Below are 12,445 nucleotides of genomic sequence, written 5' to 3'. Positions count from 1 at the left end.
CCTGCGGTTTTTCTTAATGGGTCTCCACTTTGCCGCAGCGGACGACCCTTTTTCGCGGAGCCCCTCTTCACACAGTAAAGAGGACCGCCATTGCCGTTTTGCGCCGCCTCCGGAAGTCCGGTGTTCCGAGCACATGCAGCCCAAGAAGGACAGACAGCTTGCAGTCTAATTCTTTATTGGCAAAGCGCACCCTTAGGGTAGCTCCTAAGGCATGTTGTGGAGGGTGGGGGTGAAAAAGAAAGCTAATCCTCCTTTAAGACTGGGAATATCCCCTCACTCTTCCAGTTTAGGATATTCCACCATTCTTCAGCAGAGTTGCTTTTCTTTCAGCAAAGTAAAGGCTCAAACAAAGCTTTAATAATAAAGAAAACTGTAACATAATGCCATCCTGTCTGAGAGAGACTAAAAGCACATCCTGGGGCCAGAAGGACACTTGGTCTCTTGGACTGAATTGAACTGGACACCCAAAGGGAGGGACCAGTTCTGGAGCACAACACAGAAGCCCCACCCACCAGATGACAGACATTCTACTAATCCAGTTGGGCCCCAGTGTTTTTCTTACAAAGGTGCACAGTGCTTCCAGCGGCTAAGCGGTTGGCTTCCCCTCCACTGGCTTCTGCTCCCAACTGGACTGCTGAAGCAGCAGGGTGACCATGCCTCCACCCAAACTTATGTACCCTCGCTGGATGGTGCGCATGCGTGCGCAAGCAATCTGCAAGATTTTGCCTTAAGTCCCAAGGCACTCCTCTTGTGGAAGAGCAGAGTAGCAGAAGCTTGGTGGAACAGATGTGTTGGGTTTCAATAAATCACGCAGAGTCAAAACACATTAGCAAAGGGAATTTTTTATTAAGGATTAGGCTTAGTTACAGCAAAAAACCCCTCAAGAATAAATGTATAGAAACTCAGAGGATGCGAAGAGAAGAAAACAAAAGTAGGAATAACCAGGCAGTTCCCTGAACAACTGCTATATCTCTTCTGGCTCAGTGTCCTTGAGATAACATATCAAAAAAGTACAGGGTAACTCATAACATGTCCTACTGTTTCATCAGAACAGTTACAGACACACTGGAATAGACCAGTACTTTCCAGTTCTGAACAGTTTCTGCCTTCAAAAAACTTCAGCCATGACATTCTCCTGCATGGAAGTTGCTGCCATTCCTGTCTCTTCAAGCCCCTCCTGGTCCTGGGGGGCAGTGGAGGAGAGGACATTTGCCTTGTATATGAAGCAGCAGCAGCCCTCCTGATGGGCCCTCCTGATTAACAGCTGTTAAGCAGGAGGATCGGATCCTGCCTGATGTGTTAAGTGGGAGAGTCCTAGCTTTCCTAGCTGTATAACAAAATAGGATTTGAATCCCTTTAAAAAAAAATAGCCCCATCCGTGAATTATTTTGGAGGTGGTTCTGGTGTCGGGTGTCTGGTCCCTGGGACAACACAGGGTAAATTGCCCTGATCCAGGTGGCAGGTCGAGGGGGTAGGTGTCTGTGCAAAGTAGAACTCCTAAGCTGCCTTCCTTCGGAGTAGATCCCAAGGCTGCTTCCACACATCAAACAAGCCATTATCAACAATGCAACAGTAGCATTTCATAATAATCATAGGACCTTGGACAGTTCCACTAAATTCACCAAATGTCTTAGTAAATAAATGTGTCTTAACTTGGTTCTGGAAACTCAGAAACATAGCTGACATCTGTGTGTACCTGAGCGTGGAGATAATTTCATAGTTGGGGCGTCACTACTGAGAATCTGCTATCACATGTCTTCACACTTTTATTTTTTTTTAATTTGATTTTTATTGAAATTTACAATCACCAACCAACTCCCACCACCCACCACCAAAACATCACATCTTGTTACATGTATCCTACTTTGTGTTTCATAGATCCATTAGCTTCCATCCTTCCCTTCCAGCAGTTTTCCTATTCCATTTCCAGTTTACAGATTCTTTAATTATAAATTATGCCATGACATGAGAGGTATTTCAATCCTGTCAACGTTTTCATATTTGTACAATTATCACTTATATAAACCATAAATTTACTCCATTCTTTTTGGTACTTTGTCTCCTGATTGCGAATTCTGTGTGTCAATTTAGCCATCTCAACATACTCAACCAACTTTATCTGCCATTCTCTTATTGTCGGCATCTCCTGTTGCTTCCACTTTAGAGCTATCAGAACTCTGGCTGCAGTTGTTGCATATAAATATAATCTTTGATCTATCTTTTTAATCCCTTCTCCCAACAAACCTAGCAAAAATTCTTCTGGCTTTTTGGGGAAACTATACTTAAACATCTTTTTTAACTCGTCGTAAACCGCATCCCAAAACTCTTATTTTATTGCAAGACCACCACATGTGATAGAAATCGCCGTCTTTTTCCTTGCAATTCCAGCAGGTTTTACTACTTGTTCTATACATTTTTGCCAATTTGGTGGGAGTGAGATACCAACGATAAACCATCTTCATAACATTTTCTTTTAAGGCAGAACAAGCAGTGAATTTTATGCTCTCATTCCAGTTTGGCCCATACATCATATTCTATGTTATGTCCTAAATCAATAGCCCATTTTATCCTAGCCTCTTTTATAAATTCATCTTTTGTGTTCCACTCTAGTAAGAGATTATACATTTTTGATAATAGCTTGGATTTACTCTCTAAAATATCTATTTGAAATTTTTGTCCTCAAATCCTGTTTTTTATCCTCTTTAAAGACATCATTGACTTGATGGTATTGCAACCATCCTGTCAATTTTTCAGCAAAACACTCATAGGGCTTTAATTTCCAACCTTTTTCAGCCTTCATCAAAATTTTCTCATATGTGGCCCCTCTCCCTAGTATGTTCAGTTTTTTAACTGTTAATATATCAATTGGTGACAGCCACCACGGTGTTTTCCTTTCCAACAAATTCTTGTTTCTTTCCCAGACTTCAAATAAGGCACCTCTTATCACATGATTTGTAAACCCCTTATGCACTTTTGCCTTACCACACCAAAGATAAGAGTGCCATCCAAATCTATTGTTGAACCCCTCCAAATCTAACAAGTCTAGGTTCTCCTGAATTATCCAATCCTTTGTCCAACATAAACATGCCGCTTCATAATAGAGTTTCAGATCAGGTACTGCAAACCCCCCTCTTTCCTTCTTAGCTGTCAATATTTTAAATTTAATTCTTGGTCTTTTCCCTTGCCATATAAAACGCGAGAGGGTTTTTTGCCACTCTTTGAATTGTCTTAAACCTCTTATTATCAGAATTGTCTGGAACAGAAACAACATTTTCGGTAATAGATTCATTTTAATTGCAGACATTCTTCCCGTCATTGATAGCTTTAATCTGTCCCGTATTTCTAATTCTCTTTAAATCTCCTTCTTGGAGATACTTGACTTTTTTGACCACCTTGATTTCACATGTCTTCACACTTTGAGTACATGTAGCTGTACCCTTACATTGCTTCCAGAGGGCATGTTTGCTGAGGATTCCTCTCAATGTGTCTGCACAGCATTTGCAGGGAAGTTCTACAATGCCATTCTGATTTATTTGCGGACAAGTTATATGAGCCATTATTATCTTACACTTTCTAGGGAATTTCCCTGGTGCTTTCCTTAACTGAAAAAAGTTTTTTGTGTGTGTGTGTGTGTGTGTGTGTGTGTGTGTGTAGAAGCAGGCTTGTTGCTCAAGAGACCAAATCCATTTTAAAAGGGTGACCTGAATCAACAGGTATGCAATAGAGTCCAACCCACAAAATAGCAACACCTCATTTTCTTGATTCATGAGAGTGTTGTGGTATCAACACTGTGAGCAACAAGAAACGCTGCATGCAGTCATTTCTTAACCCCCCCTTTGTTTTCTACCCATTCAGGATCACTGCCACTATCAGGGATATGTAAAAGGAGTAGCAGATTCCTTGGTCGCTGTCAGCACTTGCTCTGGACTCAGGTAAGTGATATGTTCTTGTGCTTTTTGGGGGGGCGAGGGGGCAGAATAGTGGCTGCCCCTCCCTCAAAGCAACCTGCCTTTCTGTGTACTGACGGTGGCCTCTGAAACCAGGGGTACAGATCCTCAGGCCTGGGAGTCAAATACAGTCATTTTCATGACTCCTCCCTCTTTTTGTCTCTGGACACTCCCCACCACCACCACCGGTACACAATACCCAGAAAGTGGCCTGTGAGGGAATGCAGCCCCTGGGCTGGGACCCCCCCCCCATGTGAGCCACAGCAACTTCTCCTTTTTGCCCTTTGCTCCTGAGGCTTCTAGACATTCTGCCTGAGATGCTGGAGATATTTTCTCCATCAACCCTGCAGCACCTCGTCTTGTCCTTCTTAGCCAAGGTCAGGCTGCCTTAATTGATTAATTAATTGTATTTCATAGAACGATTGATTGTAGAGTTGGAAGGGACCTCATGGGACATCTAGTCCGACCCCCTGCAGTGTAGGAGTCTCAACTAAAGCATCCATGGTAGGTGACTATCCAACCTCTCCTTGAAAATCTCCAAGGAAGGAGAGCCCACAACTTCCCAAGAGAGTGAAACAGAAAGTTCTTCCTGGTGTTTACATGGAATCTCCTTTTTTGTAACTTGAATCCTCCAGAGCAGGCGAGCAGCTGGCCTTTCTACTGAGGTCTCGAGGAGGCGGAAGTGGTTCTCCTGCCTGCCCTCCCATCTGATCCTCACGCCAGCCCTGCTAAGTTGGTTAGGCTTAGAAATGGCAATTGGTTTAGAATCAGTTGGGGAGTTTCATGGCTAAGTGGGCATTTGGACCCTGGCCTCCCATTATCCAGCCTGACAGTACAGTGTTTTACTGATAATTTCATTATGTACATCACTTGGGGATAAATAAAATAAAATAAAATACAAACCAATAGCTGAAGAGCATATAGAACAGCTAGTTGCTCAGTGAGAGGGAATTCTCCCTGGCATGCTAGATTTTCATAGGCTTGGTTGGTGCATGTGCGTGACCCAGCATTCAACAGGCACACTCCATAAGAAACGAAGATGGCAGGATCAGGCCATGAAGTTATCCCATCCTCTTTTAAAACCATCCCAGTTGGTGGCCACCCCTGCTCTTGTGGGAGTGGATTCCATAGCAGAACTCTGCGCTGCAGGAAGAAGCCCTTTCTTTTACCTGTCCTGAATCTTCCAACATTCAGCTTTACTGAGTTGTAATGAGAGAGTTGTAATGAGAGAGGAAGAAAAACATTCTCTGTCCACTTTTTCCATATCACACATAATTTTTATAAACTTCTGTTATGTCACCAGTTGCTTGCCTTTTCTCTAAATGAAAAGGTCCCAGAAGCTGCAAACTTTCTTCTTGGGAGACTCACTCCATCCCATCAATTTTTTTTTTAAAGCATTTTCATTGGTTTTCCAATAAAAACAGCCAATCAAAATATCTGAATCATAATCCAATTAAAATAATAAAATAAAATTTAAAAAACCAAATTGTAATCCAAATTGTAATTATTAATTTTTCCGGGCTCCCCATAGTCTGGACCTCTGAAGCATTTCTCCAAATCTTCATTCCTTCCTCTTCTCTTTGCTTTCATATTTTCCACCTTCTGATCTTAACACTTTAAAGTTCTCCATCCCTGGCTATGTGATTCTCAGTCATGTCAAAAATCATATATCCTTTCATCCATTGAATACAGCTTTATTTGTAAATATATATTTTTTAAACTGTCTATTTAGCAGCGCAGCTTTTCCTGACTTAATTCCAATCTTCCAATCCAGGCTGTTGTCCATGTTTATCCTTTGAAGTTTAACGACGCAGCAGCTCCCAAGTTGTTAAATCACTCCAATCCGGGCTGTTGCTCAAACCTTTCTTTTGATATGACACAGTACCTTCCACTTTGTTGAGTTGTTACCTAGATTGTTGGGTAGACTGTTTGCAATATTGCAATGTAAATGAACTGTATTCCACAGATATAAGTCGTTTGGCAATCGATCAGCCTCTCAGAGACCACACAATCCCCCCCTCCAGGCCCTAGACATCCATTCAGCCTTCTCTCTCGCTCATAATGATAAACTTCTGCAAAAAGATGCACTATATGTTGTCCCAAATTGTTATCTCAAGTCATTACAAAGTCAGTCAGCAAATATTTCCTGCTTCCCTTGAAAAGGAGAGGAATTCTCATTTTTCCGTGCTGCGTCATATTAACAAGCGTCATCTTGTTTCTTCTTTCATCTTTATCAAGTATTTCAAGTCCGAGTAGAGCTGCACAGTTGAATACTTAATTATTAATAGAACTCCATCTGTACTCTTTAAAAAAAAAAGTTTCTTGATGAGGCTTGGCATAGAAAACCAATTGTAGATATTAAAAGAGAAAAAGGACGTACCAAACACCTCCGTAATCCAAGCGCCATGATGAGAATCTCTTTGAAGTCCGAGCTTAAACACCAGGGGCTGTACAGTTCTGCAGGTTTTTTCTTAGTCTTCTTCGGTCCAGACTATGTCTGTTTGTTGTCCAAATCCAATTATTTTATCAAACAGATATTTCCGGCTATGAGAGGGACTTCAGAGAGTGCCAGCTGTGTCGTGCTCTGGGACCTAATTTCATGCCGCTTGCACCTTGATGCAAGCTGACAATTTCGGACAATCTGTGGGTCTATGAGACAGTCCTCCCCCACCCTGGGGAGTCAGCCAGGGCTAATTACCCCCATATCAGCCCTGAATTACCGGCACGGCTGGGATCCGATCATATCGGAGTCAGCCATTTCTCACCACTGGAAACAGGAAGCCTCCATCCCATTGATTATTTTGGTTACCCTTTATTTTTATAATAAATTTTATTAAGGTTTATGGAGAGAAATATGCAGCTTAAGATCTTCTCCTTTTTTTAAAAAAAAACACCAAACCAGGATTTTTATCTAGATACAATAGAAACGCAAAAGGGGGGAGGTGAAAGAAAAAGAAATTTTAAAAAAGGAATAGAAAAGATGTTAAAAGAGGAAGAGAGAGAAATAAGATTCAGAATGAAAAGAACTTCTTATTCTTCCTCATTTCCGCTATGTAAAAACCACAATTCACTTTGTCCAATCTAGCATAACACCTCACAAAGCCACTTTTTAAAACAAACATCATCTTCAATCCTCCAATCCAAATATCATTATTTATTTTTCTTTTTCATGCAAAAAGTTCATGAGAGGGTTCCAATCTTTAGCAAATAATAATAATGACTTTTCTCTGATTAAACATGTCAGTTTCTCCATCTCAGCCAAGTCTGTTAGTTTTAACAGCCATTCTTCCATTGTTGATAATAAGGAGTCCTTCCACCTTTGTGCATGTCCTGTTGGTTGCCCTTTTCTGAACCTGCAGTTTGAAGTACTGTAATACTGTCCAGGAAGGACCATACAGTGTTTCATGCTGTTTTTGCACGTTTGAATCAGAAGCCTGGTTTCCTTTCCGCAGAGGTGAGTGCTTTCGTTTAGGATCCTCACCCATCCCAGCACATACTCTGGGAGCAATGGGCTGTATTCAAGCAATGAGGCCTATGGTATAATGGGACTTCCCCCAAATCAAATCCGCTCTGGGGGGTCAGGAGAACCCCCAGAACAGCACACGGAGAGATGGGGAGGTGGAGAGGGGAGATGGTTCTGTCAGGCAAGCGGAATGCTTGTGCGGGCAGAACGATCTCCTTAGCACTATGCTGAATGCATCCCAGGGATTCTGACACATGAATTAATGTCATTGCTAGGGGATTATTGCAAATTGAGAGCATCAGCTATGGAATTGAGCCTCTGGATCCGCCCTCAGGCACCAAACACGTTATCTACCGGTTGAAGAACGTGAAGGTAGATGAGGATCACATGCGGTGCCAGCTTCCTGGAGAAAAGTGGGGAGGAAGAGATCCTCAGCACCCCGACAGCGAGACTCAGCGGCTGAGAGTGAGTGTCCTGTGATGACCTTGAAGGTCTGAGCAAATTCTAAGGGTAGTAGCCAATTCTTGCCCTACTCAGAGTAGACCCACTGAGGTTTATGCCTAACTTAGTTACACTCCTTTCAATGGGTCTACTTTAAGTAGAACTTAATTGGGTTTAACCCTAAGAGGTGGCTTGGGTAGAACTGAGGGAAAGGAGTGCAAGGAGCCATAGAGACAGAGCCATGAGACAGATGTTTGTAGGGCAATAAATCTCCGCTCTGGGGTGCTCAATATTCTGTTCATCTTGTTCTGATCACTGCCCATGAGAGCTAAAAACAGAATGGGGAACCTGTGGCCCTCCAGATGTTGTTAGATTCCAGCTGCCATCACTCTTCTCCCCTCCCCCCAGTTTGAGATGAAATCCTAAAATTACCTGGATGTGAATACTGCATGCTTAATTCCGCCTTCAAATTTTTGTCTGTGAATTGAAAAGTGGAATATAAATATTTTAAGTCATAAAAATAAACAAATGAGCTTTAAATATTTCTCATGTTCTTGTTTTGTTTGGTCAGACTGAGTGTATCCTGGCCAGATTCTGATACAAAAGATAATTGTTGCCTTTTCTTTGGAAAGCCTTGGCACTCTGTGTCTTGGGTATGTTTCCCCAGTAGAGTAGTTGTGGTGTGAGCAGAAAAGCGGAATATGGATCAGAGTGACATCACTCCATTTTTAACTTATGAGTCAGAGGATAATATTTTGTTACTTACACCCTTTCCCTCCCTTTCCTTGCAGAGAAAAAGAGGCATCCTCCTACAGACAAGATATGTGGAGCTCTTTATAGTCGTGGACAAAGAAAGGGTATGGACCCTGCTCTTGTACTAACAGAATGTGTGCAGCTGAAATGCAGATTTTGGGGGATGAGCCACCCTCACCCCATCCCTGAGACACTGGAGAACACCCCCATTGCATCCAGTTAGCTTCTGTGGTTCTTCACTTTGCTCCACCCCTTCCCACTATGACTGGTCACTTCCCATTCCCATCCCTACATAAACATTGTTTTCCTTTAAGTCGCTGTGTTCCCAAATTGTCAGCTGAGACTCCTTTTCCCAAAGCCCTAAAATTCTTGGGTTTTGCTATGAAGTCTTGCATGGATGAGGGATGCCGGTGGTGCTGTGGTCTAAAGCACTGAGCCTAGGGCTTGCCGATTGGAAGGTTGGCAGTTTGAATCCCTGCGACAGGGTGAGATCCCATTGCTCTGTCCCAGCTCCTGCCAACCCAGCAGTTCGAAAGCATGTCAAAGTGCAAGTAGATAAATAGGTACTGCTCCAGTGGGAAGGTAAACAGTGTTTCTGTGTGCTGCTCTGGTTTCGCCAGAAGCGGCTTAGTTATGTTGGCCACATGACCTGGAAAAACTGTCTGCGGACAAACGTTGGCTCCCTCGGCCAGTAAAGCGAGACGAGTGCTACAACCCCAGAGTCGTTCACGACTGGACTTAACAGTTAGGGGTCCTTGCATGGATGGGAGACAGCAGGGAAGAAAATGCAGACCATTCAAAATTTTCTATCTTTACTGCTAAACCTGCACCAACTCCATGATTCCATTCTGGAGATTGGCAACATCCAAAATCTGTTAAGCACACTTTTGGCCTTTTCTGGCCCAACTTTTTAAAGCACAAGGCTCTGAAATTGCTGGCACTGTTCTGTTGTTTGTTTTCTTCATTGTCCCATTTTCCGTCCGTGCAAAAATGTTTGCTTTTCTTGCAGTATCAGCTGATGGGCCAGAATAAAACTGCTGTTACAGAAGAGATGGTGCATTTGGTCAACTACCTGGATAGTGTAAGTGAAAGCTTTATGATACTCAGAGTTGATGAATTGTGCCAAAATATGCATGTATTTTGATTCCTTTTACTTTTACCTGCCCCTTTCTTCAAAGTGGTGTGATTATTTATTATTTCATTTCTATACCAAAAAACTGTGCAAAAAACTGAAGCAACAACGGACAACTTAAACAAAATATTTCAAAAATACACAGTTCAAAATGTTATGTCAATACAAAATTACTAATATATATATATATAATCAACATCTTCCTTCTGATACACCCTTGGTGAGTTAAAGTCTTCCCTGCATGCAAAGACAGGCTCTGGCGGATGGAGCAAATGAGGTCAAGAGTGGGTCCACCGGTCAAGAAGGTGGTTTCTGCATGTGCATGAGGGAAGTGAGGGGCACGTGGGGCTTGTCCACCTGGGAAGGGAGCCCATCCAGGGGAAGGAGTCACCCCTGTTACTCTCTGCCCTTTTGCCTCTGCCTCACCCACTTTTGGCTAGGATCCTGTCTGCCGTGTGGCCCTTGGAAGGTTACCTCTGAGGGAATGGGGCCCTTGGGATAGAAAATATTCCCCAGCCCTCTCTTACTTGCTCCTTTCCTCTCTCTGCTTTCCAGATGTACATAGCACTGAACATCCGCATCGTGTTGGTTGGCTTGGAGATCTGGACTCAGGAAAACAAGATCCGCCTGGAAGGAGGTGCAGGAGATGTTCTTGCCAACTTTGTGCAGTGGCGAGAGCAGGAGCTTGTCCCACGCCAAAGACATGACAGTGCACAGTTTGTTCTGTAAGATCTATGGGGGTTTTCCTCCTACTCTTTTCCCTGAACTTCAAAAAGAGGTGGATGATGGAAGTTGTGCAAATATTTATCCCACCCCTTCTTATGCTTGTGCACAAACCAGAGTCGCTAACAACAATTATAGTCAACTATAGAATGCTGCAGTGCTATAGATCAGCTGTACGTGACAATACCACCTGATTTGGGAGCTGCAAATAGTGCAAAATGAAGCCGCCAGTGGGGCACCCAGCTTTGCACATATTACCCCTTCCACTAACGGAATGAGTTAGTGCTTCCCTCGAATATAATTCATTGCACTCCTGCAAGTTTTTGGTGAAACAAAAGAAATGCCATGGTCGGGTCACTTTCTGATGTCACTAGACTTCTCCGCGACCCTTCCCCCCACCCCACCCCCCGCAGGAAAGTGGACCAATTCGGATGGTCCACCCCCCCCATTTAATAGAACCAAATGGTTTCCAAAGAGTGATAGGGGATGCCTGATCCACGTTGATGGCCTTTCAGCTGATTCACTGGTGGCCAGCTGGAATGCAGAGATAACAAGGGCTATTGACTGACTGGCTCTGAAGCTCCCTCTCTGATTGCATAGAGCCCACACAGACCCCTGGTTTCCCCCAGAGCTGACAGCTGGAGCACCAGTGGTGGAAAACTCATTCTGAATTGGACTGGACACAGGTTAAAGCTCAATGTTGAACCTACTAAGTGGTGATAGCGATGGCAAATCTTCACCATCTCTATTGCCTCTGCAGAAAAAAGCAGCAGGAGACTCAGGTGGTTCACAATCTAATGGAACCACTTTCACCATTGAGGCCCTGTAAGGACCCCAAGATCTCCTGCAATGATTTTGCAAAGGTTTCTGCAAATAAAGTTGCTCAGATTTGGAAAGAGATAGACTCCACTGTGGAAGCAGGGCTAGGGTGGGAGAGTGCTAGAGTTCTGTCTGGTCAAGTTGTATGGGATCAATTCCAATCTGTGACCTCCGAGGATGTGGACAGGCTGCTTGGAAGAGTGAAACCGACCACCTGTCTCCTGGCTCATAAAAGCGAGCCGGAAAGGGCTGGGCAATGGCCTCTGCGGGATGGTGAATGCTTCCCTCTGCGAGGGAGTCTTCCCAGACCCGCTGAAAGAGGTGGTCATTAAACCACTTCTTAAAAAAACATCTTTAGACCCAGCCAATATGGCCAACTATTGCCCAGTCTCAAAGCTACCATTCTTGGGCAAGGTGATTGAGTGAGTGGTTGCTGAACAAGCACGCCTGGACGATGCGGACCATTTGGATCCCTTCCAATTGGGATTCAGGCCCCACCATGGCACTGAAACTGCGTTGGTCATGCTGGTCAGTGAACTTCAGCCAGCCAGGGACAGAGGTGAAAGCTGTTTCCTGGTCCTGCTGGATCTCTCAGCGGCCTTTGATCCAATTGTTGTTGTTTTTTAAGGTAATATTTATTAAAGTTTTAAAGGTTACAAACATAGAAAAGAGAAAACACCAAATTAAGCAAAAACAAGACAACACATCACAATAAGGAAAAAGAAAAAAAAGAAAAAGAAAGAAAAAACAGAAAAATAGAAACAATTAAAAAACACATCAAACCTTCCCATAACTTATCTTTCATTTGCTTGTTTCCTTGACCTCCTCACACCTCCCTTTTTTGTATTCTAGTTCAGTTAGCTATTTCAGCAAATCCTTTCCATCTTTCCCAGTTTTTGTCCTATAATTTATCTTAATATAATGTAACTTTACATTCTCTCCTTTCACCAATTAACAATCTATTTTTACTTAATCCTTTATGACATTTTTGCTAAAACCACATAACTTCATTCCAACATCCTTCTAACATTCCTTAATTTTACAATGTTTCTGTAAATAAACTTTAATTTTTTTCCAATCTTCTTCCACCGACTCTTCTCCCTGGTCTCGGATTCTGCCAGTCATTTCCGCCAGTTCCATATAGTCCATCACCTTCATCTGCCATTC

At 43.1% G+C, this 12,445-nt stretch overlaps 1 protein-coding gene and 1 long non-coding RNA gene across 4 annotated transcripts in view; one reads left to right on the top strand and one right to left on the bottom strand.

The window, feature by feature from the left end:
- The window catches only part of LOC309358312, a 367,127-nt gene that overhangs the window by 156,614 nt on the left and 198,068 nt on the right, over window positions 1-12,445 (bottom strand). The window lies entirely within an intron of this gene.
- ADAM9 (ADAM metallopeptidase domain 9) overlaps window positions 1-12,445 on the top strand; it is an 87,371-nt gene that overhangs the window by 28,635 nt on the left and 46,291 nt on the right. For all 3 annotated transcript variants that reach the window (XM_081890893.1, XM_081890892.1, XM_081890894.1), the window contains 5 exons: window positions 3,856-3,932; window positions 7,686-7,875; window positions 8,643-8,708; window positions 9,614-9,685; window positions 10,292-10,461. In XM_081890893.1, the coding sequence (XP_081747019.1) occupies window positions 3,856-3,932; window positions 7,686-7,875; window positions 8,643-8,708; window positions 9,614-9,685; window positions 10,292-10,461 (575 nt within the window). The remainder of the gene's footprint in view (window positions 1-3,855; window positions 3,933-7,685; window positions 7,876-8,642; window positions 8,709-9,613; window positions 9,686-10,291; window positions 10,462-12,445) is intronic.

This window comes from Podarcis melisellensis, assembly GCF_964234715.1.
Source record: "Podarcis melisellensis genome assembly, chromosome: 15".
Lineage (NCBI taxonomy): Eukaryota > Metazoa > Chordata > Lepidosauria > Squamata > Lacertidae > Podarcis > Podarcis melisellensis.
The sequence above is the reverse complement of the archived record's forward strand: the minus strand, read 5'-3'. Positions and strand labels throughout refer to the sequence as shown.